Consider the following 26,179-nt stretch of genomic DNA (forward strand, 5'->3'; position numbering starts at 1 on the left):
CGATACTAATCCAAACAACAAAAGAAGGAGAGCTTGGAAGGCATCAACTGACCCTTAGTAGCTGGAGGATGAGGATTCTTTCCCAAAATCTCGCAATTTCGGTAATTCTCTAATATTCCATAGCACCTCTTATATAGAAATTTCCTCCGCTTTCTTAGAAATTGAAAGATATCAACTGAAGCTTAGTACCTGGAGGGTGTTTCTTCTTTCAACAAATGTCTTCTTCTTCGACAGCTCTGTTCTGGACTCGGAATAGCTCAGAAACCCTGGATATAGAAATCAGCCCAACACTGCATGCTATTGTAACTATGACAAAGCCCATAGTCAATTATTGTGATTTCTCTGACGTGCTTATGCTACCTTGTGTGCTATTTTAGCCAATAAATCATATTATATTCTATTCTAATCCTTATGGGGTCAAAACTTCCATTCACTGTGCATGGCTGATATTAAATGTCTAAAGGGCTTTTAAAAATCATTTCACGAGGAATACATTCAAAATTACGATGGATATCTTAAATATAGTCGATAAAACAATAGTCGAACTGCAGTAATGTGTACAAGAACTATAAATAATTTTCAAATTGTAGCATATATATCTTTTTAGTAAAAATAGCATTGCCATATAAACGGCGAAGTCATGACTCTGTGAGGGGCATGAAATATCTGTTTAAATATGTTTCAAAAGGTCAGGGGTGACGGTTGTACATGACTTTGCTAAGGTCATGATTCAGACATAAATCAAAATTAAGGCCATTTTAAACACTGGAATGAAGGAATAGAACAATTTCTAGCGTTTGTTATACTTTTGTGACGAAAAGACAGATTATCCTGAAGTTTTTAAAAATCGTTTAGAAGATCTAAAAACTTATTACAAACACGAGATTCAACAACTTTTTTTTATTTATATTCAGTGTTTGTTCATTCAAAACCAAATTTTCAACAGAAAAATAAATCATCATAATTTCCCATACAAGGCCCCATCTCCAGGAAGAAGCAGGGGAGAAAAGAATATAGACGAAATATAAAAAGAAAATACATCTATATATATATATAAATATATATATATATATATATATATCTATATATATAAAAATAAGTTGTCTGTGGATGGATGGATGGATGGATGTGTGGATGGATGTGTCAGGTGACGTCACCTGAAAAAACTGGATTAGGTGACGTCAAAACTGAAAAAACTAAAAAAAGGCAAAAACTACAAAAAAAAACTAAAAACTAATAAAAAAAATAAAAAAGCTAAAAAACTAAAAAAACTATAAAGGTAAAAACCAATAAAAAACTAAAAAAAAAACTGAAAAAACTAAAAAAAGGCAAAAACTACAAAAAAAAACTAAAAACTAATAAAAAAAGTAAAAAAGCTAAAAAACTAAAAAAACTAAAAAAACTAAAAAAAGGTAAAAAACTAAAAAAAATAAAAAATAAAAAAAAACTAAAAAAAAGGAAAAAACTGAAAAATAAGCTAAAATAAAGGTAAAAACCAATAAAAAACTAAAAAAAAAAAGGAAAAAACTAATAAATGACGACACTCAAAGAGAAAGCGACCAGGACAAAAAACTAAAAAAAAAGGCAAAAACTACAAAAAAACTAAAAACTAATAAAAAAAATAAAAAAGCTAAAAAACTAAAAAAACTAAAAAAAGGTAAAAAACTAAAAAAACTAAAAACTAAAAAAAAACTAAAAAAGGTAAAAACTAAAAGAACTAAAAAAGAAAAAAATAAATGACGACACTCAAAGAGAAAGCGACCAGGACAAAAGGAATGTTCGATTAGCAATCAACAAAGCACCGGGACACAGGGAGTATAAATGACGACCAGGACACAAGTAAAAAAAAAAAATTAACAAAACTAAAAAGAAGGTAAAAACTACAAAAAAACTAAAAAGAAAAAAAAACTAAAAACTAATAAAAAAACTAAAAAATCTAAAAATCTAAATAAACTAAAAAAGAAAAAAAAAGGAAAAAATAAAGGAGAAAAACAAAACTAAAAAACGAATGTATATACAGACCGGTACACCGGGATACAAATGACGACCGGGACACAGGGAATATAAATAACGACCGGGACACAGGGACACAACTACAACGGGGACACCGGGGGAAACAGGGGGATATAAATGACGACCGGGACAAAAAAACTAAAAAGAAATAAAAACTAAAAACTAATAAAAAAAACTAAAAAATCTAAAAATCTAAATAAGCTAAAAAAGAAAAAAAAAGGAAAAAAATAAAGGAGAAAAACAAAACTAAAAAACGAATGTATATACAGACCGGGACACCGGGATACAAATGATGACCGGGACCCGGGACACAGGGAATATAAATGACGACCGGGACACAGGGACACAACTACAACGGGGACACCGGGGGAAACAGGGGGATAACCTGACAATCTATTTATATGCAAAGACAATGGGACAGCAAAGAATGTTGTATATTCGCAAGTTTTACGTAGTTAAAACCATATATATATATATATATATATATCTATATTCACAGGTGGGACATAGGGACACAACTACAATGGCGCGTAACTATTATGGCGCGTAACGACTTACGCGCGCGGGGGGGCTTGGGGGGGGCGCGAAGCGCCCCCACCAACTAGGTGTTGGGGTGGCGCGAAGCGCCACCCCAACAGCTAGTATATATATATATATATATATATATATATATATATATCTATATATATAAAAATAATTTGTCTGTGTGTGTGTGGGTCTGTCGGGTGACGTCATGTTTGTGTGTTCAGATCTATACCACATTATTCTAATGATTGCCCTTGAGCCTTGTTGATGGTGATTACTAATCGAACATTCCCTGTGTCCCCGTCGTCATTTATATATCCCCCTGTGCCCCCGGCGTCCCCGTTATAGTTGTTTCCCTGTGTCCCGGTCGTCATTTTTTCCCGGTCGTCATTTTTGTCCCGGTCGTCATTTGTGTTCCGGTGTCCCGGTCTGTAATTTCTCTTTGAGTGTTCTGGTCGTCATTTATATTCCCTGTGTCCCGGTCTTAATTTGAGTCCCGGTACTTTGTTGATGGTGACTGCTAATCGAACATTCCTTGTGTCCCGGTCGCTTTCTCTTTGAGTGTCCCGGTAGTCATTTATATTCCCTATATCTCGGTGTTCCGGTCGTCATCATTCTTGGCTTTCCTATTGTCTGTGCATATACAAAGCCGTATGTACTAGTAAATGTAATAAATAAATCTGGACGACCATAGAGACGAGCATACGCAATAGCATCTTGAGCATATTCATGCATATGACGGGGACTGCCAGCATATGACGAAGGTAAAATTGCTAATCTTCCAACGTTTGTGGTATTACCGTCATTTATAACTGCATCTCGCAAATGAATGTATTGTTCAGAGCGGAGCTTGGTCTGATTCAGGCGGATATATAGCAAACATTTTGATTCAATTTTAGCATACATATCAACGACGAATTGGTGAAACAATTCACAGCATTTTAAAATATAATTTTCTTCATCCTGCTGAATCATTAGTCTATAGGAATAATAATGCATTGCACTGCATTTCTTATTCATTTCTTTGTTAGTGGCTGGATTCATCAATTTAATATTAAAATGATAGCCGTCGGCTCCATCCCAAAAAATGATAGGATATTGTAGGGCATCGTAGCATCGATGAGGCTCAGCAATTCTTAACAACTGAGCGTTTCGCTTATGAAGAATAATATCTCGAGGTAAAAACTGATCACCGACCTTAACGATTGCCACTTCGTCGATAGTTGGAACATTGTATCTACGCACATGTTGGCCAGGAGGCGTTTTGTCAGCGGAAATAACAATTTTATGCGTATCAGTAGGCATCAAATCGATGGCTGTTTTGAACAGACGCACTAAATTATTATTTTCGTGGAAAAAGATGTTGCAATTGGGAAACGATTGTCCTTTCAACGTTGGGAGAAATTTCGCAACGTGCATTCAATTCAGAATTTCTATCACTGATGAAGTACAATTGTAAAAATTTATGATTCTCGCCTGAGAATGGTAGAAGGGACCCTGTTCTATGATAAATTTGCCCTTTTACTTTGAAAGTAGACATAAAATGATCTGGATTTTCGATTTGGGCTCCAAAAGACGTCATTTGGAAACATGAGTTATATTTTCTGATTTGAGACCAAAAACGCTTAGATTCTGACGTAGTTCCAGTAAGGAAAGTCTTCAGTGGCTCTGGTGGTGCAGCCAATATAGGAAGTTTAACTTTTTCTGCGGCGCAACACATTCCCATTGTTTCACCATTGAATTTCAAGGCCTTGCAATAGGGACAAATTTCAGAAATAGTCCCGATTTGAACACATCTACTCAAGCTATAATCATCGACTGGGCTGTACCTGAATGCCAGGCGATAACTTTCAGGTTGCTCTGATTCCTCGGCACGCTTTCTTTTCTTACTTTCTCTGTCAGAAGCAAGCCTGATTTCTTGCTGTTCTTGTGATTCCTTGGCACACCTTCTTTTTTCACTTTCTCTTTTAGCAGCAAGTCTGGTTTCATGGTGCTCTGGTAGTTCCTCGGCACGCCTTCTTTTTTCACTTTCTCTTTTAGCAGCAAGTCTGCTTTCGCGTTGATCTGGTAGTTCCTCGGCACGCTTTCTGTTCTTTCTTTCTTTTTCTATCAGCCTCAAGCCTGTTTCCTTGCTGTTCTTTTGATTCCTCGGCACGCTTTCTTTTCTGACTTTCTCTATCAGCACTAAGTTTTTTGGCATAGACTCTTTGAGCATCTTCCTCGGCTGTTGCCATTGTAAGTTCATCAGTCATTTTAAAGTTAAACATTAATAGATTTCTACGTGAACGAATGTCTTAAATATTTTTAATGACGTCACCGTTATAACAAAAATGACGACAACTAACTTCATGACGTCAGTCAACACACAAACATGACGTCACCTGACAGACACATCCACAGACAACTTATTATATATATATATATATATATATATATATATATATATATATATATATATATATATATATATATATATATATATATATTTATATATATATACTAGCTGTTGGGGTGGCGCTTCGCGCCACCCCAACACCTAGTTGGTGGGGCGCTTCGCGCCCCCCCAAGCCCCCACGCGCGCGTAAGTCGTTACGCGCCATATTAGTTACGCGCCATATTAGTTACGCGCCATTGTAGTTGTGTCCCCGTGTCCCACCTGTGAATATAGATAGATTTATATATGTGTTTCAACTTACGTAAAAATTGCGAATATACAACATTCTTGGCTTTCCCATTGTCTGTCCATATACAAAGCCGTATGTACTAATAATGGCGTCATATGCAAACGCTCTTTTTACAAACAAACAAACATGCATACACACAACTCGTTTTTATATAGATAGATAGATAGATAGATACAATACAAATTAACTACGTAAAATTTGTGAATATACAACAGTCTTCGCTGTCCCATTGTCTGTGCGTATAAATAGATTGTCAGGTTTACCGACCCTCAAAGATGCAACATACAATTGTACATTGGTAAAGCAATCTGTATTAAGATCTATACCGCATTTTTCTAGTGATTGCCCTTGAGCTTTGTTGATGGTGGTTGCAAATGCTAATCGAATTGGGAATTGCAATCTTTTAAATTGAAAAAGCAGATCCGTTGGAATCATGGGAATGCGAGGAATAAGAACAGCCTCACCCTCATAAGGCCCTGTCAAGATTGTGGCATCTATTAGGTTTTCCATTGTTTTTTTTTTACGGCAAGTCGCGTGCCATTGCAAAGCTTTGGTGGGTTGATATTTCTTAAAAGTATTATTGGTACGCCTATTTTTAGTTGTAGCAGGTGTGGTGGACACCCTGAAGGATCTATGGAATTTAAAAATTCAGATGGATAATTAACCGCTTCATTTGGTTCCGAAATACAAATTAAATGCGTAAAACTTGCGAATATACAACATTCTTCGCTGTCCAATTCTCGCTGCATATAAATAGATTGTCAGGTTTACCGACCCTCGAACATGCAACGTACAATTGTCCATGGGAAAAACAATCAGTATTAAGATCAATACCACATTTTTCTAATGATTGACCTTGAGCTTTGTTAATGGTGATTGCAAATGCTAATCGAATTGGGAATTGCAATCTTTTAAATTCAAAAGGCAGATCTGTTGGAATCATGGGAATGCGAGGAATAAGACCAGTCTCACCCTCAAAAGGCCCTGTCAGGATTGTGGCCTCTATTAGGTTTTCCATTGTTTTTCATAGTCGGAGCATTGTATCTACGCACATGTTGGCCAGGAGGCCTTTTGTCAGCGGAAATAACAATTTTATGAGTATCAGTAGGCATCAAATCGATGGCTGTTTTGAACAGACGCACTAAATTATTATTTTCGTGGAAAAGATGTTGCACTTGGGAAACGATTGTCCTTTCAACGTTGGGAGAAATTTTGCAACGTGCATTCAATTCAGAATTTCTATCACTGATGAAGTACAATTGTAAAAATTTATGATTCTCGCCTGAGAATGGTAGAAGGGACCCTGCTTTATGATAAATTTGCCCTTTTACTTTGAAAGTAGACATAAATTGATCTGGATTTTCGATTTGGGCTCCAAACGACGTCATTTGGAAACATGAGTTGTATTGTCTGATTTTTGACAAAAAACGCTTAGATTCTGACGTAGTTCCAGTAAGGAAAGTCTTCAATGGCTCTGGTGGTGCAGCCAATAGAGGAAGTTTAACTTTTCCTGAGGCGCAACACATTCCCATTGTTTCACCATTGAATTTCAAGGCCTTGCAATAGGGACAAATTTTAGACATTGTCCCGATTTGAACACATCTACTCAAACTATAATCATCGACTGGGTTGTACCTGAATGCCAGGCGATAACTTTCAGATTGCTCTGATTCCTCGGCACGCTTTCTTTTCTTACTTTCTCTATCAGCAGCAAGCCTGATTTCTTGCTGTTCTTGTAATTCCTCGGCACGCTTTCTTTTCTTACTTTCTCTATCAGCAGCAAGCCTGATTTCTTGCTGTTCTTGTGATTCCTCGGCACGCTTTCTTTTCTTACTTTCTCTATCAGCAGCAAGCCTGATTTCTTGCTGTTCTTGTAATTCCTTGTAATTCAGTTTGCCTTTAATATCGAAAAATTTATTATTTTATTTTTCATTTTCTAAATTATTTCTCATTCTTTCATAAAAGGTGTGGAATAAGAGTCTTAATAAAGTGTCTACAATATGAATAATAATAAGGTGTCTTAATAAGAGGTGTAGCTCATTCCTTAAAAAAAAGAAAACGGGGACTTGGGAGACAATATAATAATTCAATATATAACAAACATATCAATTCTCTTTAAACAAGCAACTGTGTATTTTTCTTTTCTTGCTTTTACCAATGTATAATCAAAATTCTTAAAGTAAAGAATTATTTCTGTTTGTCATAAAATCTAAAACAGTTTAGTACAACGGCTCAGTTTGAGCAGACATTTTTTTATGTTAATTCATACTTGCCATTACATCTCAGCTTTAGTTTGAAGCTGGAAAAAAAAGATACAAGTCAAAGTTTGAGTGTCAAAGATGAATTCAATGAATAAAGGAGCCTCTGATCATGCGATCAATTTCGCAAAAGAAACCCATCAGTCCAATCTGTTAAAAACGAACTGTACTGAAGCTGAACTATCGAATTCAATAGTCTCATCAGCTGAAGAAACCACCAGACAAAAAGAAGAGGACGCGGAAAATCAGAAGAATGAAATATCTTTTCAAAATGATGAGAAACGATCTATAAGCAATAATCTTATGAGACACCTGACACTTCAAACTAGTAAACACCAGACGATCCACACCGAGGAAAAGCCATTCAAGTGTGATGTATGCAAGAAAAGTTTTAATCTGAAGGGTAATCTTGCCAAACACATGAGAATCCACACCGGGGAAAAGCCATTCAAGTGTGACATATGTAAGTACAGCTCTAATTGGAAGAATGCTCTTGCCATACACATGAGAACCCACACCGGGGAAAAGCCATTCAAGTGTGATGTATGCAAGAAAACTTTTAATCAGAAGGGTAATCTTAACATACACATGAGAATCCACACCGGGGAAAACCCATTCAAGTGTAGCATATGTAAGTACAGCTCTAATTGGAAGAGTGCTCTTGCCGTACACATGAGAACCCACACAGGTGAAAAGCCATTCAAGTGTGATGTATGCAAGCGCAGTTTTAAACAGAAGAGTACGCTTGCCATACACATGAGAATCCACACCGGGGAAAAGCCATTCAAGTGTGATGTATGCAAGAAAAGTTTTAATCTGAAGGGTAATCTTGCCAAACACATGAGAATCCACACCGGGGAAAAGCCATTCAAGTGTGACATATGTAAGTACAGCTCTAAATGGAAGCATGCTCTTGCCATACACATGAGAACCCACACCGGGGAAAAGTCATTCAAGTGTAACGTATGTAAGCACAGTGTCAATGTCAAGGGTAATCTTGCAATACACATGAGAATCCACACCGGTGAAAAGCCATTCAAGTGTGATGTATGCAAGCACAGTTTTAATCAGAAGAGTAATCTTGCCATACATATGAGAATCCACACTGGGGAAAAGCCATTCAAGTGTGATGTATGCAAACACAGTTTTAATCAGAAGATTCATCTTGCCAACCACATGAGAACACACACCGTGGAAAAGCCCTTCAAGTGTGATGTATGCAAGCACAGTTTTAATCAGAAGAGTACACTTGCCATACACATGAGAACACACACCGGGGAAAATTCATTCAAGTGTAACGTATGTAAGCACAGTGTCAATGTCAAGGGTAATCTTGCAATACACATGAGAATCCACACCGGTGAAAAGCCATTCAAGTGTGATGTATGCAAGCACAGTTTTAATCAGAAGAGTAATCTTGCCATACATATGAGAATCCACACTGGGGAAAAGCCATTCAAGTGTGATGTATGCAAGCACAGTTTTAATCAGAAGATTCATCTTGCCAACCACACGAGAACACACACCGGGGAAAAGCCATTCAAGTGTGATGTATGCAAGCACAGATTTAATCAGAAGGCTTATCTTTCTATACACATGAGAACACACACCGGTGAAAAGCCATTCAACTCTGAAATAGGTAAGCAGTTTTAAGTGGGACAAGAATCTTGCCATACACATGAGAACCCACCTCGGTGAAAAGTCATTCAAGTGTGATGCATGCAAGCGCAGTTTTAATCAGAAGAGCAATATTGCCATACACATGAGAACCCACTCTTGCCATACGCAGGAGAACTCACACTTGGGAAAATCCATTCAAGTGTGATGTATGTAAGCACAGTTCTAACTAGAAGAATGTTCTTGTCATAGGCATGAGAACCCACACTTGTTAAAAGTCATTCAAGTGTGATGTATGCAAGCGCAGTTTTAATGTCAAGGTTAAATTTGTCATGTACATGAGAACCAAACAAATAAAAAGTCGAAACAATAGGGAAAATATTTTCAAGACAGTGGAAATCAATTCTGTGAATATTTCGGCCCTATGTCCAAGGGCTGTCTTCAGCACAATACGAGAAAGAGAGACAAAAACTATGTATATATGAATAAACTTACATTAAAATGCGAAAATTAAAACTAATAATGTTAAAAACTTTTTAAAAACAGCCCTAGCATCCTTACTTCAACGAAGTTCAACCAGGACTCGTTGAAAGTAATTCCTTGTACATTAAAACGCATTAAATTACATTAAAATGCAATTTTTTTTAAATATATTTTTTTTTAATTCTGAAAGGTCTTAAAATACATCAGTTTCCTATCAAATGAGTTATTCAACACCTCTATGATTTTCCAGTGCCGAGCTACCTGAGGTGAAAAACGGAAAAAAATGCCGTGGATGCAGAATATCCTGGTTGCCACTTTTCTTGATTTTCAAACCAATATTTTTTACTTGTTATTCAAGAAAAGGTACAGTTAGTTTCCTAAATAGGGGTATTGGGCAAGGCGGGTCTATTGGTGTACTTTTTTTTTATCTGACTCTAGTTTTAGGTGTTGTGGGACATTTGTTTTTTACTACAAGGGGTGATCATCTCTTACAAGGCTTCTACCTACCGCTGCAATAACCTACCGCTGCATAATAGTTACGCGCCATTGTAGTTGTGTCCCTATGTCCCACCTGTGAATATAGATAGATAGATATATATATATATATATATATATATATATATATATATATATATATATATATATATATATATATATATATATATATATATATATATATACTAGCTGTTGGGGTGGCGCTTCGCGCCACCCCAACACCTAGTTGGTGGGGGCGCTTCGCGCCCCCCCCCAAGCCCCCCCGCGCGCGTAAGTCGTTACGCGCCATAATAGTTACGCGCCATTGTAGTTGTGTCCCTATGTCCCACCTGTGAATATAGATATATATATATATATATATGGTTTTAACTACGTAAAACTTGCGAATATACAACATTCTTTGCTGTCCCATTGTCTTTGCATATAAATAGATTGTCAGGTTATCCCCCTGTTTCCCCCGGTGTCCCCGTTGTAGTTGTGTCCCTGTGTCCCGGTCGTCATTTATATTCCCTGTGTCCCGGGTCCCGGTCATCATTTGTATCCCGGTGTCCCGGTCTGTATATACATTCGTTTTTTAGTTTTGTTTTTCTCCTTTATTTTTTTCCTTTTTTTTTCTTTTTTAGCTTATTTAGATTTTTAGATTTTTTAGTTTTTTTTATTAGTTTTTAGTTTTTATTTCTTTTTAGTTTTTTTGTCCCGGTCGTCATTTATATCCCCCTGTTTCCCCCGGTGTCCCCGTTGTAGTTGTGTCCCTGTGTCCCGGTCGTTATTTATATTCCCTGTGTCCCGGTCGTCATTTGTATCCCGGTGTACCGGTCTGTATATACATTCGTTTTTTAGTTTTGTTTTTCTCCTTTATTTTTTTCCTTTTTTTTTCTTTTTTAGTTTATTTAGATTTTTAGATTTTTTAGTTTTTTTATTAGTTTTTAGTTTTTTTTTCTTTTTAGTTTTTTTGTAGTTTTTACCTTCTTTTTAGTTTTGTTAATTTTTTTTTTTACTTGTGTCCTGGTCGTCATTTATACTCCCTGTGTCCCGGTGCTTTGTTGATTGCTAATCGAACATTCCTTTTGTCCTGGTCGCTTTCTCTTTGAGTGTCGTCATTTATTTTTTTCTTTTTTAGTTCTTTTAGTTTTTACCTTTTTTAGTTTTTTTTTAGTTTTTAGTTTTTTTAGTTTTTTACCTTTTTTTAGTTTTTTTTAGTTTTTTAGCTTTTTTATTTTTTTTATTAGTTTTTAGTTTTTTTGTAGTTTTTGCCTTTTTTTTTAGTTTTTTGTCCTGGTCGCTTTCTCTTTGAGTGTCGTCATTTATTAGTTTTTTCCTTTTTTTTTTTAGTTTTTTATTGGTTTTTACCTTTATTTTAGCTTATTTTTCAGTTTTTTCCTTTTTTTTAGTTTTTTTTTATTTTTTATTTTTTTTAGTTTTTTACCTTTTTTTAGTTTTTTTAGTTTTTTTAGTTTTTTAGCTTTTTTACTTTTTTTATTAGTTTTTAGTTTTTTTTTGTAGTTTTTGCCTTTTTTTAGTTTTTTCAGTTTTTTTTTAGTTTTTTATTGGTTTTTACCTTTATAGTTTTTTTAGTTTTTTAGCTTTTTTATTTTTTTTATTAGTTTTTAGTTTTTTTTGTAGTTTTTGCCTTTTTTTAGTTTTTTCAGTTTTGACGTCACCTAATCCAGTTTTTTCAGGTGACGTCACCTGACACATCCATCCACACATCCATCCACACATCCATCCACAGACAACTTATTTTTATATATATAGATATGGTTTTAACTACGTAAAACTTGCGAATATACAACATTCTTTGCTGTCCCATTGTCTTTGCATATAAATAGATTGTCAGGTTTACCGACTCTTGAACATGCAACATATAATGGTCCATGGGAAAACAATCTGTATTCAGATCTATACCTCATGATTCTAATGATTGCCCTTGAGCTTTGTTGATGGTGATTGCTAATCGACCATTCCCTGTCCCGGTGTCCCGGTCGTCATTTATATCCCCCTGTTTCCCCCGGTGTCCCCGTTGTAGTTGTGTCCCTGTGTCCCGGTCGTCATTTATATTCCCTGTGTCCCAGTCGTCATTTGTATCCCGGTGTCCCGGTCTGTATATACATTCTTTTTTTAGTTTTGTTTTTCTCCTTTATTTTTTTCCTTTTTTTTTCTATTTTAGTTTATTTAGATTTTTAGATTTTTTAGTTTTTATACTAGTTTTTAGTTTTTTTTCTTTTTTTTTTGTAGTTTTTACCTTCTTTTTAGTTTTGTTAGTTTTTTTTTTTTACTTATGTCCTGGTCGTCATTTATACTCCCTGTGTCCCGGTGCTTTGTTGATTGCTAATCGAACATTCCTTTTGTCCTGGTCGCTTTCTCTTTGAGTGTCGTCATTTATTTTTTTCTTTTTTAGTTCTTTTAGTTTTTACCTTTTTTAGTTTTTTTTTAGTTTTTTAGATGAAAATTTTTTTTAGTTTTTTCCTTTTTTTCTTTTTAGTTTTTTATTGGTTTTTACCTTTATTTTAGCTTATTTTTCAGTTTTTTCCTTTTTTTAGTTTTTCTTTATTTTTTATTTTTTTTTAGTTTTTTACCTTTTTTTAGTTTTTTTAGTTTTTTTAGTTTTTTAGCTTTTTTACTTTTTTTATTAGTTTTTAGTTTTTTTTGTAGTTTTTGCCTTTTTTTAGTTTTTTCAGTTTTTTTTTTAGTTTTTTATTGGTTTTTACCTTTATTTTAGCTTATTTTTCAGTTTTTTCCTTTTTTTTATTTTTTTTTAGTTTTTAGTTTTTTTAGTTTTTTACTTTTTTTTAGTTTTTTTAGTTTTTTTAGTTTTTTAGCTTTTTTATTTTTTTTATTAGTTTTTAGTTTTTTTGTAGTTTTTGCCTTTTTTTAGTTTTTTTAGTTTTTTAGCTTTTTTATTAGTTTTTAGTTTTTTTTGTAGTTTTTGCCTTTTTTTAGTTTTTTTTCTTTTTAGTTTTTTTGTAGTTTTTACCTTCTTTTTAGTTTTGTTAGTTTTTTTTTTACTTATGTCCTGGTCGTCATTTATACTCCCTGTGTCCCGGTGCTTTGTTGATTGCTAATCGAACATTCCTTTTGTCCTGGTCGCTTTCTCTTTGAGTGTCGTCATTTATTTTTTTCTTTTTTAGTTCTTTTAGTTTTTACCTTTTTTAGTTTTTTTTAGTTTTTTACCTTTTTTTAGTTTTTTTAGTTTTTTTAGTTTTTTAGCTTTTTTAATTTTTTTATTAGTTTTTAGTTTTTTTTGTAGTTTTTGCCTTTTTTTAGTTTTTTCAGTTTTTTTTTTTAGTTTTTTATTGGTTTTTACCTTTATTTTAGCTTATTTTTCAGTTTTTTCCTTTTTTTTAGTTTTTTTAGTTTTTAGTTTTTTTAGTTTTTTACCTTTTTTTAGTTTTTTTAGTTTTTTTAGTTTTTTAGCTTTTTTATTTTTTTTATTAGTTTTTAGTTTTTTTGTAGTTTTTGCCTTTTTTTAGTTTTTTTAGTTTTTTAGCTTTTTTATTAGTTTTTAGTTTTTTTTGTAGTTTTTGCCTTTTTTTAGTTTTTTTAGTTTTTTAGCTTTTTATTTTTTTTATTAGTTTTTAGTTTTTTTTGTAGTTTTTGCCTTTTTTTAGTTTTTTTTCAGTTTTCAGTTTTGTCACCTGATCCAGTTTTTTCAGGTGACGTCACCTGATCCATCCACAGATCCACACACAGACAACTTATTTTTATATATATAGATATATATATATATTAAAATGCTTACATTAATATGCATAAACTTACATTAAAACTTAGTTTTAATTTTCGCATTTTAATGTAATTTCATATATACATTTTTTTTTTCTGGTGTTGTGCTGAAGACAGCCCATGGACATAGGGCTGAAATATTCACTGAATTGAATTTCACTGTCTTGAAAAATCTTTGCTATTGTTTCTACGTTGTGTTTTTTTTTGTATGGAAAGGTAGTGTGGTTTTCGTTGCTATTTACTTGCCAACTTGCGCAGTTTTTACGGTTCGAACTTATTTTATTTGGTTTTATCAATATTATATTATGCAGGAATTGAAAATATTTCTTCGTTTTAATTGACGGATCTATTCTCCAACAGGGTGTGTTGGTGTCAAAACAAGGTGCTGCGCAAGCTTACAGGTGTAGATTATTGAGACAAATGAAAAACCAATGATGCAGAAAATTATGAATTTGAAATAAAATTCCTCATCTCTGTCCCAAATTCTATATAAAAAGTGCAAAGTATTTCTGAAAAGCTCCTTGACTTATTGTTAATGATGGTAATGGCTCACTGAATATGAGCCTTTATTATTGTTACATCTATATAATAACAAACATATTGTAATACTAGCTGTTGGGATGGCGCTAAGTGCCATCCCAACAGCTAGTAGTGCCCCCCCCCCCCGTGCGCGTAAGTTGCTACCCGCCATATTAGTTACGCGACATTATAGTTGTGTCCCTGTGTCCCACCTGTGAATATAGATAGATATATATATGTATGTTTTAACTACGTAAGACTTGCGAATATACAACATTCTTCGCTGTCCCATTGTCTGTACATATAAATAAATTGTCAGGTTTATCGACTCTTGAACATGCAACATATAATTGTCCATGGGAAAAACAATCCGGATTCAGATCTATACCTCATTATTCTAATGATTGCCCTTGAGCTTTGTTGATGGTGATTGCTAATCAAACATTCCCTGTGTCCCCATCGTCATTTATATATCCCCCCTGTGCCCCCGGCGTCCCCGTTGTAGTTGTATCCCTGTGTCCCAGTCGTCATTTATATTCCCTGTGTCCCGGTCGTTATTTGTGTCCCGGTGTCCCAGTCTGTAATATCTCTTTGAGTGTCCCGGTCGTCATTTATATTCCCTGTATCCCGGTCTTCATTTGTGTCCCAGTCTCAGTTTTTTCTTTTTAGTTTTTTTTTCTTGGTTTTTACCTTTTTTTTCTTTTTAGTTTTTTTTGTAGTTTTTACCTTTTTAGTTTTTTTATTTAATTTTTTTTATTTTCTTTTTCTCTTTTATTTTTCAATTTTTTCCTTTTTTTATTTTTTTTTCTTTTTCAGTTTTTAGTTTATTTAATTTTTTTATTAGTTTTTAGTTTTTTTCTTTTTAGTTTTTTTGTAGTTTTTACCTTTTTTTAGTTTTTTCTCTTTTTCAGTTTTTAGTTTTTTACCTTTTTTAGTTTTTTTAGTTGTTTTAGCTTTTTTGGTTTTTTAGTATTTTCTTTTTAGTTTTTTTTTGCAGTTTTTACCTTTTTTAGTTTTTTTCTTCTTTGGTATTAATGCTAAAGCCAAGGTTCAAACCTGGAACCTCTCGGACTTAGAACCTGGAACATAACGCATTACCGATTCAGCTACTTCGGCTTGAATACTCGTTTTTCAATTGGTATATGATGAAATAATTCAGACGTCATATGCGGACAGACAGACAAACAACTTATTTTTATATATATAGATTATTATGATTCTAATTATTAATAGCACTGGGTCACTAAAATGGTAACTAAATTTATAGACGTATGTATATATCTTATCTTTTAATATAGGCTATTCATATAATGAAGAACTATAAATACTGAGAGTTTTATACCAACACATACCAGTAGTTGAAGTTTTCTCACAATTACTCTTGCTAGATGATTTTGTGTGGGTTAGAGCTAAGGGCTAGTTAATACATAATTATGGTATTGTGTACTGTGTTCTAACAGGTATTGGGCTTAGGTTTTATCTTTTTTTATTTTTTTTTATTTTTCATTTTTTTTTAGTTTTTTCTTTTCAGTTTTTTTTTTAGTTTTTTACCATTTTTATTTTTTCAGTTTGCTTTTTCTTCTTTATTTTTCAGACGTCATATGCAAACCCTCAACAAAAAAATACATACAACTTATTTTTATATATATTTATAAGATATAATCTGGCGTAACAGACATAGTGTAACAGACATAACAGATAGACAACTTATTTTTATGTATATAGATTACTAGCTGTTGGGGTGGAGCTTGCATACGTTACACTTGAATGGCTTTTAACGAGTGTGGGTTCTCATATCTATGGCAAGAGCATTCTTCTAATTAGAACTGTGCTTACATGCATCACACTTGAATGGCTTTTCCCCAGTATGGGTTCTCATGTGTATGGCAAGATTACTCGTCTGATTAAAACCGCGCTTGCATATATTACACTTGAATGTCTTTTCACCGGTGTGGGTTCTCATATGTATGGCAAGGGTAGGTTCTCATGTGTATGGCAAGATTGCTCTTCTGATTAAAACTGCGCTTGCATGCATCACACTTGAATGGCTTTTTATCGGTGTGGGTTCTCATGTGTATGGTAAGATTCTTGTCCCAATTAAAACTGTGCTTACCAATGTCACAGTTATATGGCTTTTCAACGGTGTGGGTTCTCAAGTGCATGGCAAGATTCTTGTCCCAAATAAAACTGTGCTTACCTACGTAACAGTTGAATGGCTTTTCACTGGCGAGGGTTCTCATGTGCATGGCAAGAGCATTCTTCCGATAAAAACTTTGTTTGCATATGTCACACTTGAATGGCTTTTCATCGGTGTTGGTTCTCATGTGCATGGCAAGAGTGGATTCTCATGTGTCTGGCAAGATTACTCTTCTGCTTAAAACTGCACTCGCATGCATCACACTTGAATGGCTTTTCACCGGTGTGGGTTTTCATGTGTATGGCAAGAGCATTCTTCCATTTAGAGCTGTACTTACATACGTCACACTTGAATGGCTTTTCCCCGGTGTGTGTTCTCATGTGTCTCACAAGATTACTCTTCTGATTAAAACTGCGCTCGCATGCATCACAATTGAATGGCTTTTCACCGGTGTAGGTTCTCATGTGTATGGCAAGAGAATTCTTCCATTTAGAGCGGTACTTACATATGTCACACTTGAATGGCTTTTCCCCGGTGTGGGTTCTCATGTGTATGGCAAGAGCATTCTTCCATTTAGAGCTGTACTTACATACGTCAAACTTGAATGGCTTTTCCCCGGTGTGTGTTCTCATGTGTATGGCAAGATTACCCTTCTGATTAAAACTGTGCTTGCATACACAACACTTAAATGGCTTTTCCCCGGTGTGGGTTCTCATGTGTATGGGAAGATTACCCTTCTGATTAAAAGTGCGCTTGCATACATCACATTTGAATGGCTTTTCCCCGGTGTGGGTTCTCATGTGTATGGCAAGCTTACTCTTCTGATTAAAATTGTGTTTACATACATCACATTTGAATGGCTTTTCACCTGTGTGGGTGCTCATGTTTATGGCAAGAGCATTCTTCCAATTAGAGCTGTGCTTACATATGTCACATTTGAATGGTTTTTCACCGGTGTGGATCGTCTGGTTTTTACTAGTTTGAACTATTAGGTGTCTCATAAGATTATTGCTTATAGATCGTTTCTCATCATTTTGAAAAGATGTTTCATTCTTTTGATTTTCTGCGTCCTCTCCTTTTTGTCTGGTGGTTTCTTCAGCTGATGAGACAATTGTATTCGATAGTTCAGTTTCAGTATAGTCCGTTTTTAACAGCTTTGACTGATGGGTCTCATTTGCAAAAATGATCGCAAGATCAGTGGCTTCTTCATTCATTGAATTTATCTTGGACAAAAAAAATTTGACTTATATCTTCAAGCTTCAAACTAAAGCTGAAATGCCATGGCAATTATGAATTAACATTAAAAAATGTGTGCTCAAACTGAGCAGTTGTGCTAAACTGTTTCAGATTTCACGACAAACAGAAATAATTCTTTACTTTAAGGATTTTGATTATACGTTGGTAAAAGCAAGAAAAGAAAATACACAGTTACTCGTTTAAAGAGAGTAGATATATGTGTTATATATTGAATTATTACATTGTCTCCGAAGCCGTCACCAAATGCAGCTACATGGTACTTTTTGGCTTGCAGTTCGAAATCAGTGATGTTGATGAAATCATGCAATATCAGGCTGGAAAATAAATAAGCAGTTCTGAAGCTGTTTGGCGAACTCTTTCATTTCCGGTACATAAACGAAGTCCAGCTGTTTTTCACGAAACGCCCCCGCACGAATCGCCCCCACCAACTAGCTGTTGGTGTGGCTCTTCACGCAACACCAACACTTAGTTGGTGGGGGGGGGTTCGCGCCCCTCCCCAGCCCCCCCCCCCGCGCGCGTAAGTCGTTACGCGCCATTGTAGTTCGTGTCCCTGTTTTCCACCTGTGAAAATAGATAAATATATATATATATATATATGTGTGTGTGTATATATATATATGTGTGTGTGTTTTTAACTACGTAAAACTTGTTAATATACAACATTCTTCGCTGTCCCATTGTCAGTGCATATACAAAGCCTTATATACTTATAATGACGCCATATACAAACGCTCTTTTTACAAACAAACAAACATGCATATATACAACTTATTTTTATATAGACAGATATATAGGTAGATATAAATATACAATACAAATTAACTACGTAAAACTTGCGAATATACAACATTCTTCGCTGTCTCATTGTCTGTCCATATAGATAGATTGTCAGGTTTACCGACCCTCGAACATGCTACATACAATTGTCCATGGGAAAAACAATCCGTATTACGATCTATACCGGATTTTTCTAATGATTGCCCTTGAGCTTTGTTGATGGTGATTGCAAATGCTAATCGAATTGGAAATTGTAATCTTTTAAATTGAACAGGCAGATCCATTGGAATCATGGGTATGCGAGGAATAAGAACAGCCTCACCCTCAACAGGCCTTGTCAAGATTGTTGCCTCTATTACGTTTTCTATTGTTTTTTTTCCCATTGTGCACTCGTCCCAAATAATAAGTCTGCATTGACGCAATACTTTACCCATCCCAGATGATTTGGAAATATTGCATGTGGAAGTTTCTGTAGAATACAAACTCAGAGGCAATTTCAAAGCAGAATGAGCAGTTCTTTCACCAGGCAGCAACCTTGCGGCTATTCTGGACGACGCAATTGCCAACGCTATGTCATTTTTGATCGAATTGATGCCAGAATCAATTTTAACAGAAACGTTTTACCAGTACCGCCTGACGCATCCAAAAAGAAGATTTCTCCAAAGTTGTTATCGACACAATGTATTATTTTATCATAAATGTCCTTTTGCTCAGACGTTAACTTAGAAATATTATTTTGTACCTACGACAATGGATCACTCGTGTTGTAACTTTGTTCACGATCCAATTCTACACATGTCGAAACAGCAGCTTTACGATTAGGTGAAGGCATTCCCAAATCCTGAAGAGGTTTTTTTGCCATACATAAGCACATATCTTCAATAATAACTAAAATGTAGCTATTAATTTCTGATGTAAAATCAAGAGTCATATAACCGTTTTCGATGGAGTATATCCTCGGCCATTTTCGATTTATATTTTCCCCATAGCTCTGTAGGAGCTGAAGGATAGCATGAAGTTAGTATGATTCCAAACAATGCACGAATCTGACTTGAAGTTGACGTTTCGCACTTGTCATTGATGCAGTTATCCCAGTGTTGGTCATTCTCCAATAAATTCAGAGCTTGGCTTGCACTACGGTATAAAGGTAATAAAGTAATAACGGTAATAACGGTAATAAAGGGTATGTTGATTGGGGTGAATGGTGTAGAGTCTTCCTATCGTGGTATCTTTTAAGATGGTTGGTTGGCCGTCGACTGACTTACCCTGTTTTCGACGGTAAAATGATTCATTTTTCAGCATTCCACGTGTAATACGAAGGTATTTCAGTATACAGCAGTTTTTTTTGCAAAAGAAGCATTTTGACATAACGAAAAGAAAGCAGTTAACGATTTATCCGGTGGATTCAGGGCTCTTTGTTGCACGTTGGATTCCAAAAAATAAACACGTTGCCTATTCTGTAAGTGTACCGCTAAGTGAAAAACAGCTGGACTTCGTTCATGTATCGTAAATGAAAGAGTTCGCCAAACAGCTTCAAAACTGCTTATTTATCTTCCAGCCTGATATTGCGCGATTTCATCAACATCACTGATTTCGAACTGCAAGCCAAAAACTGCCATGTAGCTGCATTTGGTGACGTATTTACATATGTATTTGATTGCCTTTACGGAGTTACAGTATCTAACATTTATGTGTATATTAAATGTTTTTGACAATAAAGGTGAATATGGAACAACCCACTGAATATATACTTCGATGGTGGTACCGTGATGCTTCTTTATTATTGCTGTTTTACCACCATTTTCAGTAGATCTTCTATATTGTGGGTAACCATCATTGCCAGTAATTTTGTTGGGTACTAAAAGTCGAGTATATTTCTTTGTGCACCTTCCTTTGGCCATGTATGGTGATTTTTCATTCAGTGCACCGCAAGGTCCACGTATCAAATTTTTAACCACAAATCATATAAGCCCTTATCGACATTTTCAAAAGGAATTTCAGCGGAAATCACATCGTCAATTTCATTAGAACTAATTTTATTATATTTACAATCGACAATGAAAGCTAGTATCTAATACACAAATCAATCAATCTATTAATATTGTGAAATGTTTAATAAGTCCTGCTAAAGGTTTTTTGACCCAATAAGACTTGACCCAAGTTCTTTTGGGCCTAAAATGCGATTTGAAATACAATAACTATTACATTAACAAAAGAGAGAGAGAACACACACTAGAATACAGAAAGTCAGCAGTGACGGCATAAGGCTTTAAAACCGATAGATACGGAATATACTATTGGGGCTACTGACCCCTCAAGACGTTATTACACATACCTGGGTCTTACACAACACTATACTACACCTGTATGCTATTGTATAGCATATCTGATTGTTGAGTGATGCTATTGTATACCTGTTTATTACGTAACTAAATAGTAATCTTTGCTCAGATTCAATCGAACAGCAGTTTCTAAGTACAATTATATTTTTTTAACATGCGAAAAAGAGCAAGAAACCCTTCTATAACGATTTAGTCAAAACAACTAACTCCTAACCTATTCACTGCTCCTTCTCTAACCAATGTAATTAGATTTTTCCATAGTGAATACAAAAATGATGATGGCACAAAAAACTATTGTCACTGAAAATCGTAAACCCTGCCGTACAATCATTGGCGTGGCAAGAATCCTAGTTCTTAGGGAGGGGGAAATATCACAAAGGTCTTTGTAGCTACTTTGTGAACAAAGTACGTACTTCAGATTTACCCAATGACACTTATATAGTACCCATGTATAATGAAATATTTTGATCCTTGATGTAATAGGAGCTTAAGGCTAATGTTTTTCTTACTATAGAGCGTAATCGTCTCTTACAAGGTTACCGCCAACGCAGTGAATTACAAACAGGAAAAGACTATGGCCTTTTGTTAGTTTAATTTAATTTAATAGTAAGAGACGAACGTCCGACAATCAGGAAGCTAAGTAAGTTAGGTTGCTAGTAATGCATAATACTTCAGTCACTTGGGGCTATAGTTTGTCCTTCAATGTAAACTTTTTATAAGTTAGTTCGTTCTTTACTGTGAAAGTTGGACCTGATCGTCTCTTGCTAGGTTGCTAGCTACCGCTGCAACCCGGATAAGCGATGTCATAAGAGGTGATGTCATAACATTTTTGTTTTTCTATTTACGTCATACATGGTTCTAATGAAACTTGTATAAAATCCCCAAAGAAAAACAGTAGAGCAACGAAATTCGTACTTGAGGCTATTCATAATAAGATTTTATTATTATAGAGATATGGGCTTGAACTAATTTGAACCACTCAGTATTCTTCAGCCAATTGGAAAATTCTACGAAAATTCTGATTCGTCTTAATTAGTGCTAATGAAATCTCGGTATAAGTAAAATCTTATTTTAAATGGGCTTATACTTTAAGATTATCCTTCAGTTTGCCTTTAATATCGAAAAATTTATTATTTTATTTTTCATTTTCTAAATTATTTCTCATTCTTTCATAAAAGGTGTGGAATAAGAGTCTTAATAAAGTGTCTACAATATGAATAATAATAAGGTGTCTTAATAAGAGGTGTAGCTCATTCCTTAAAAAAAAGAAAACGGGGACTTGGAAACAATATAATAATTCAATATATAACAAACATATCAATTCTCTTTAAACAAGCAACTGTGTATTTTTCTTTTCTTGCTTTTACCAATGTATAATCAAAATCCTTAAAGTAAAGAATTATTTCTGTTTGTCATAAAATCTAAAACAGTTTAGTACAACGGCTCAGTTTGACCAGACATTTTTTTATGTTAATTCATGCTTGCCATTACATCTCAGCTTTAGTTTGAAGCTGGAAAAAAAAGATACAAGTCAAAGTTTGAGTGTCAAAGATGAATTCAATGAATAAAGGAGCCTCTGATCATGCGATCAATTTCGCAAAAGAAACCCATCAGTCCAATCTGTTAAAAACGAACTGTACTGAAGCTGAACTATCGAATACAATAGTCTCATCAGCTGAAGAAACCACCAGACAAAAAGAAGAGAACGCGGAAAATCAGAAGAATGAAATATCTTTTCAAAATGATGAGAAACGATCTATAAACAATAATCTTATGAGACACCTGACACTTCAAACTAGTAAACACCAGACGATCCACACCGAGGAAAAGCCATTCAAGTGTGATGTATGCAAGAAAAGTTTTAATCTGAAGGGTAATCTTGCCAAACACATGAGAATCCACACCGGGGAAAAGCCATTCAAGTGTGACATATGTAAGTACAGCTCTAATTGGAAGAATGCTCATGCCATACACATGAGAACCCACACCGGGGAAAAGCCATTCAAGTGTGATGTATGCAAGAAAACTTTTAATCAGAAGGGTAATCTTAACATACACATGAGAATCCACACCGGGGAAAACCCATTCAAGTGTAGCATATGTAAGTACAGCTCTAATTGGAAGAGTGCTCTTGCCGTACACATGAAAACCCACACAGGTGAAAAGCCATTCAAGTGTGATGTATGCAAGCGCAGTTTTAAACAGAAGAGTACGCTTGCCATACACATGAGAATCCACACCGGGGAAAAGCCATTCAAGTGTGATGTATGCAAGAAAAGTTTTAATCTGAAGGGTAATCTTGCCAAACACATGAGAATCCACACCGGGGAAAAGCCATTCAAGTGTGACATATGTAAGTACAGCTCTAATTGGAAGCATGCTCTTGCCATACACATGAGAACCCACACCGGGGAAAAGTCATTCAAGTGTAACGTATGTAAGCACAGTGTCAATGTCAAGGGTAATCTTGCAATACACATGAGAATCCACACCGGTGAAAAGCCATTCAAGTGTGATGTATGCAAGCACAGTTTTAATCAGAAGAGTAATCTTGCCATACATATGAGAATCCACACTGGGGAAAAGCCATTCAAGTGTGATGTATGCAAGCACAGTTTTAATCAGAAGATTCATCTTGCCAACCACATGAGAACACACACCGGGGAAAAGCCCTTCAAGTGTGATGTATGCAAGCACAGTTTTAATCAGAAGAGTACACTTGCCATACACATGAGAACACACACCGGGGAAAATTCATTCAAGTGTAACGTATGTAAGCACAGTGTCAATGTCAAGGGTAATCTTGCAATACACATGAGAATCCACACCGGTGAAAAGCCATTCAAGTGTGATGTATGCAAGCACAGTTTTAATCAGAAGAGTAATCTTGCCATACATATGAGAATCCACACTGGGGAAAAGCCATTCAAGTGTGATGTATGCAAGCACAGTTTTAATCAGAAGATTCATCTTGCCAACCACACGAGAACACACACCGGGGAAAAGCCATTCAAGTGTGATGTATGCAAGCACAGATTTAATCAGAAGGCTTATCTTTCTATACACATGAGAACACACACCGGTGAAAAGCCATTCAACTCTGAAATAGGTAAGCAGTTTTAATTGGGACAAGAATCTTGCCATACACATGAGAACCCACCTCGGTGAAAAGTCATTCAAGTGTGATGCATGCAAGCGCAGTTTTAATCAGAAGAGCAATCTTGCCATACACATGAGAACCCACTCTTGCCATACGCATGAGAACTCACACTTGGGAAAATCCATTCAAGTGTGATGTATGTAAGCACAGTTCTAACTAGAAGAATGTTCTTGTCATAGGCATGAGAACCCACACTTGTTAAAAGTCATTCAAGTGTGATGTATGCAAGCGCAGTTTTAATGTCAAGGTTAAATTTGTCATGTACATGAGAACCAAACAAATAAAAAGTCGAAACAATAGGGAAAATATTTTCAAGACAGTGAAAATCAATTCTGTGAATATTTCGGCCCTATGTCCAAGGGCTGTCTTCAGCACAATACGAGAAAGAGAGACAAAAACTATGTATATATGAATAAACTTACATTAAAATGCGAAAATTAAAACTAATAATGTTAAAAACTTTTTAAAAACAGCCCTAGCATCCTTACTTCAACGAAGTTCAACTAGGACTCGTTGAAAGTAATTCCTTGTACATTAAAACGCATTAAATTACATTAAAATGCAATTTTTTTTAAATATATTTTTTTTAATTCTGAAAGGTATTAAAATACATCAGTTTCCTATCAAATGAGTTATTCAACACCTCTATGATTTTCCAGTGCCGAGCTACCTGAGGTGAAAAACGGAAAAAAATGCCGTGGATGCAGAATATCCTGGTTGCCACTTTTCTTGATTTTCAAACCAATATTTTTTACTTGTTATTCAAGAAAAGGTACACTTAGTTTCCTAAATAGGGGTATTGGGCAAGGCGGGTCTATTGGTGTACTTTTTTTTTTATCTGACTCTAGTTTTAGGTGTTGTGGGACATTTGTTTTTTACTACAAGGGGTGATCATCTCTTACAAGGCTTCTACCTACCGCTGCAACCCGGACTAGGCTACTAGCTACCGCCGTAAAAATGAATTTAATATAATATTTTAAACATGCCCTTTCCTGTTACAAACAGGAAAAGCCTATGGCTTTTTCTTATTTGGAATAGTAAGAGGAAGAACTTCAGAGAGGGAGGTATTAAAATAAACCCTATATGTGCCATGGTTTGTTCTTCAATAGATTTCAGCTATCTCTACAGCCACGATACCGATGGGACTTACATAATCCCCATTTGGAGTTAACCAGCCCGATTTTTGTGTAATTTTTTAGTGTCTTAGCGAATTTATTGTCATGGCCTATTCATAAATCATTATTCATATGTCTGTGATTAACAATGGTAAGCATACCCGCTTGTCACGTGGGTGACCGGGGTTCGATTTCTCCTTGGAGACAATTTATTAACATATTGACTTCAAGTCCCCGATGGTACTGTGGTAAGCAAACTCGCTTGTCACGTAGGAGACCAGGGTTAATTTCCCTGTTGGAAGAAATTTTTAATACATTGACTCTAAATATAACCATACAAGCCTATACTATTTTTATGTTGCCTATGCAAGTTATAATATTCTAGAGTTTGTTCTTTCTTATGATTTTCATAAAAAATTGATTCCTCTAATTATGCATTTCTTGTATTATTATCTTGTCCAATGGTTAACTTGTATAAATATTGTATTCACTTGTTACCAAACATGGTTATAAGCTATATGATTATAACATCCTTCATCAAGTTTTTACAGGAAAATGTAGTTTTTTTTGTCAAGATTTATTCTATTTTAAAAACTATTTTGTTTTTAATTACAAAAGGTTCAAGATGTAGCGGTTTCCTTTAAAGTCAGTCATTATACAGCTTTCTATGATTTTCCAGTGCCCAGTTGCTTAGGAGAAAAAAAGGAAAGAAAAAAGATCCCACATATGCAGATTGTCGTGGTTGCATCCACTTTTTCTTGATTTTCAAGCCAATTAGTTTCATCGTTGTTCAGGCCAAGAGACGGTAAAATTTCTATAAAGAGGCATTGGAAAAGGCGGTACTAATAGTGTACTTCTTATTTGATCAGATTTTTTTGGGATTTATGGATTATTTTAGTTTTTACTATGAAGCTTAATCGTCTCTTACTAGGTTGCTAGCTACCGCTATAACCCGGATCTATAAGATAAACTTCATTAATCATATATTTAATATATCCTATATGTTCGTTAGGAAGTAGTTAGGAAGGCTGGCTTTCATCAGATTTACCCGAGTTTGAATCCGAATTGCAAAGT

General features: G+C 34.9%; 3 protein-coding genes across 3 annotated transcripts; 2 read left to right on the plus strand and 1 right to left on the minus strand.

Moving 5' to 3' along the window:
* The first annotated feature begins 7,537 nt into the window (after positions 1-7,537).
* Positions 7,538-9,790, plus strand: LOC136042620 (zinc finger protein OZF-like). The gene has a single exon (XM_065727587.1). It carries the CDS (start codon positions 7,562-7,564, stop codon positions 9,131-9,133), a length of 1,572 nt encoding a protein of 523 aa, XP_065583659.1. The 5' UTR covers positions 7,538-7,561; the 3' UTR covers positions 9,134-9,790.
* Positions 9,791-16,621: 6,831 nt separating this feature from the next.
* On the minus strand, positions 16,622-17,668 carry LOC136042619 (zinc finger protein 239-like). Its single transcript, XM_065727585.1, has one exon. The coding sequence runs from the start codon at positions 17,666-17,668 to the stop codon at positions 16,622-16,624; it is 1,047 nt and encodes a 348-aa protein (XP_065583657.1).
* Positions 17,669-22,674: 5,006 nt separating this feature from the next.
* On the plus strand, positions 22,675-24,458 carry LOC136042621 (zinc finger protein 665-like). Its single transcript, XM_065727588.1, has one exon. It carries the CDS (start codon positions 22,721-22,723, stop codon positions 23,951-23,953), a length of 1,233 nt encoding a protein of 410 aa, XP_065583660.1. The 5' UTR covers positions 22,675-22,720; the 3' UTR covers positions 23,954-24,458.
* The last annotated feature ends 1,721 nt before the right edge of the window (positions 24,459-26,179 follow it).

This window comes from Artemia franciscana, unplaced genomic scaffold (genome assembly GCF_032884065.1).
Source record: "Artemia franciscana unplaced genomic scaffold, ASM3288406v1 Scaffold_1606, whole genome shotgun sequence".
Taxonomy (NCBI): Eukaryota; Metazoa; Arthropoda; class Branchiopoda; order Anostraca; family Artemiidae; genus Artemia; species Artemia franciscana.

Coding starts and splice junctions, on each gene's coding strand:
- LOC136042620 (XM_065727587.1), top strand. CDS start 7,562: ATGAATTCAATGAATAAAGGAGCCTCTGATCATGCGATCAATTTCGCA.
- LOC136042619 (XM_065727585.1), bottom strand. CDS start 17,668: ATGAATGAAGAAGCCACTGATCTTGCGATCATTTTTGCAAATGAGACC.
- LOC136042621 (XM_065727588.1), top strand. CDS start 22,721: ATGAGAATCCACACCGGGGAAAAGCCATTCAAGTGTGACATATGTAAG.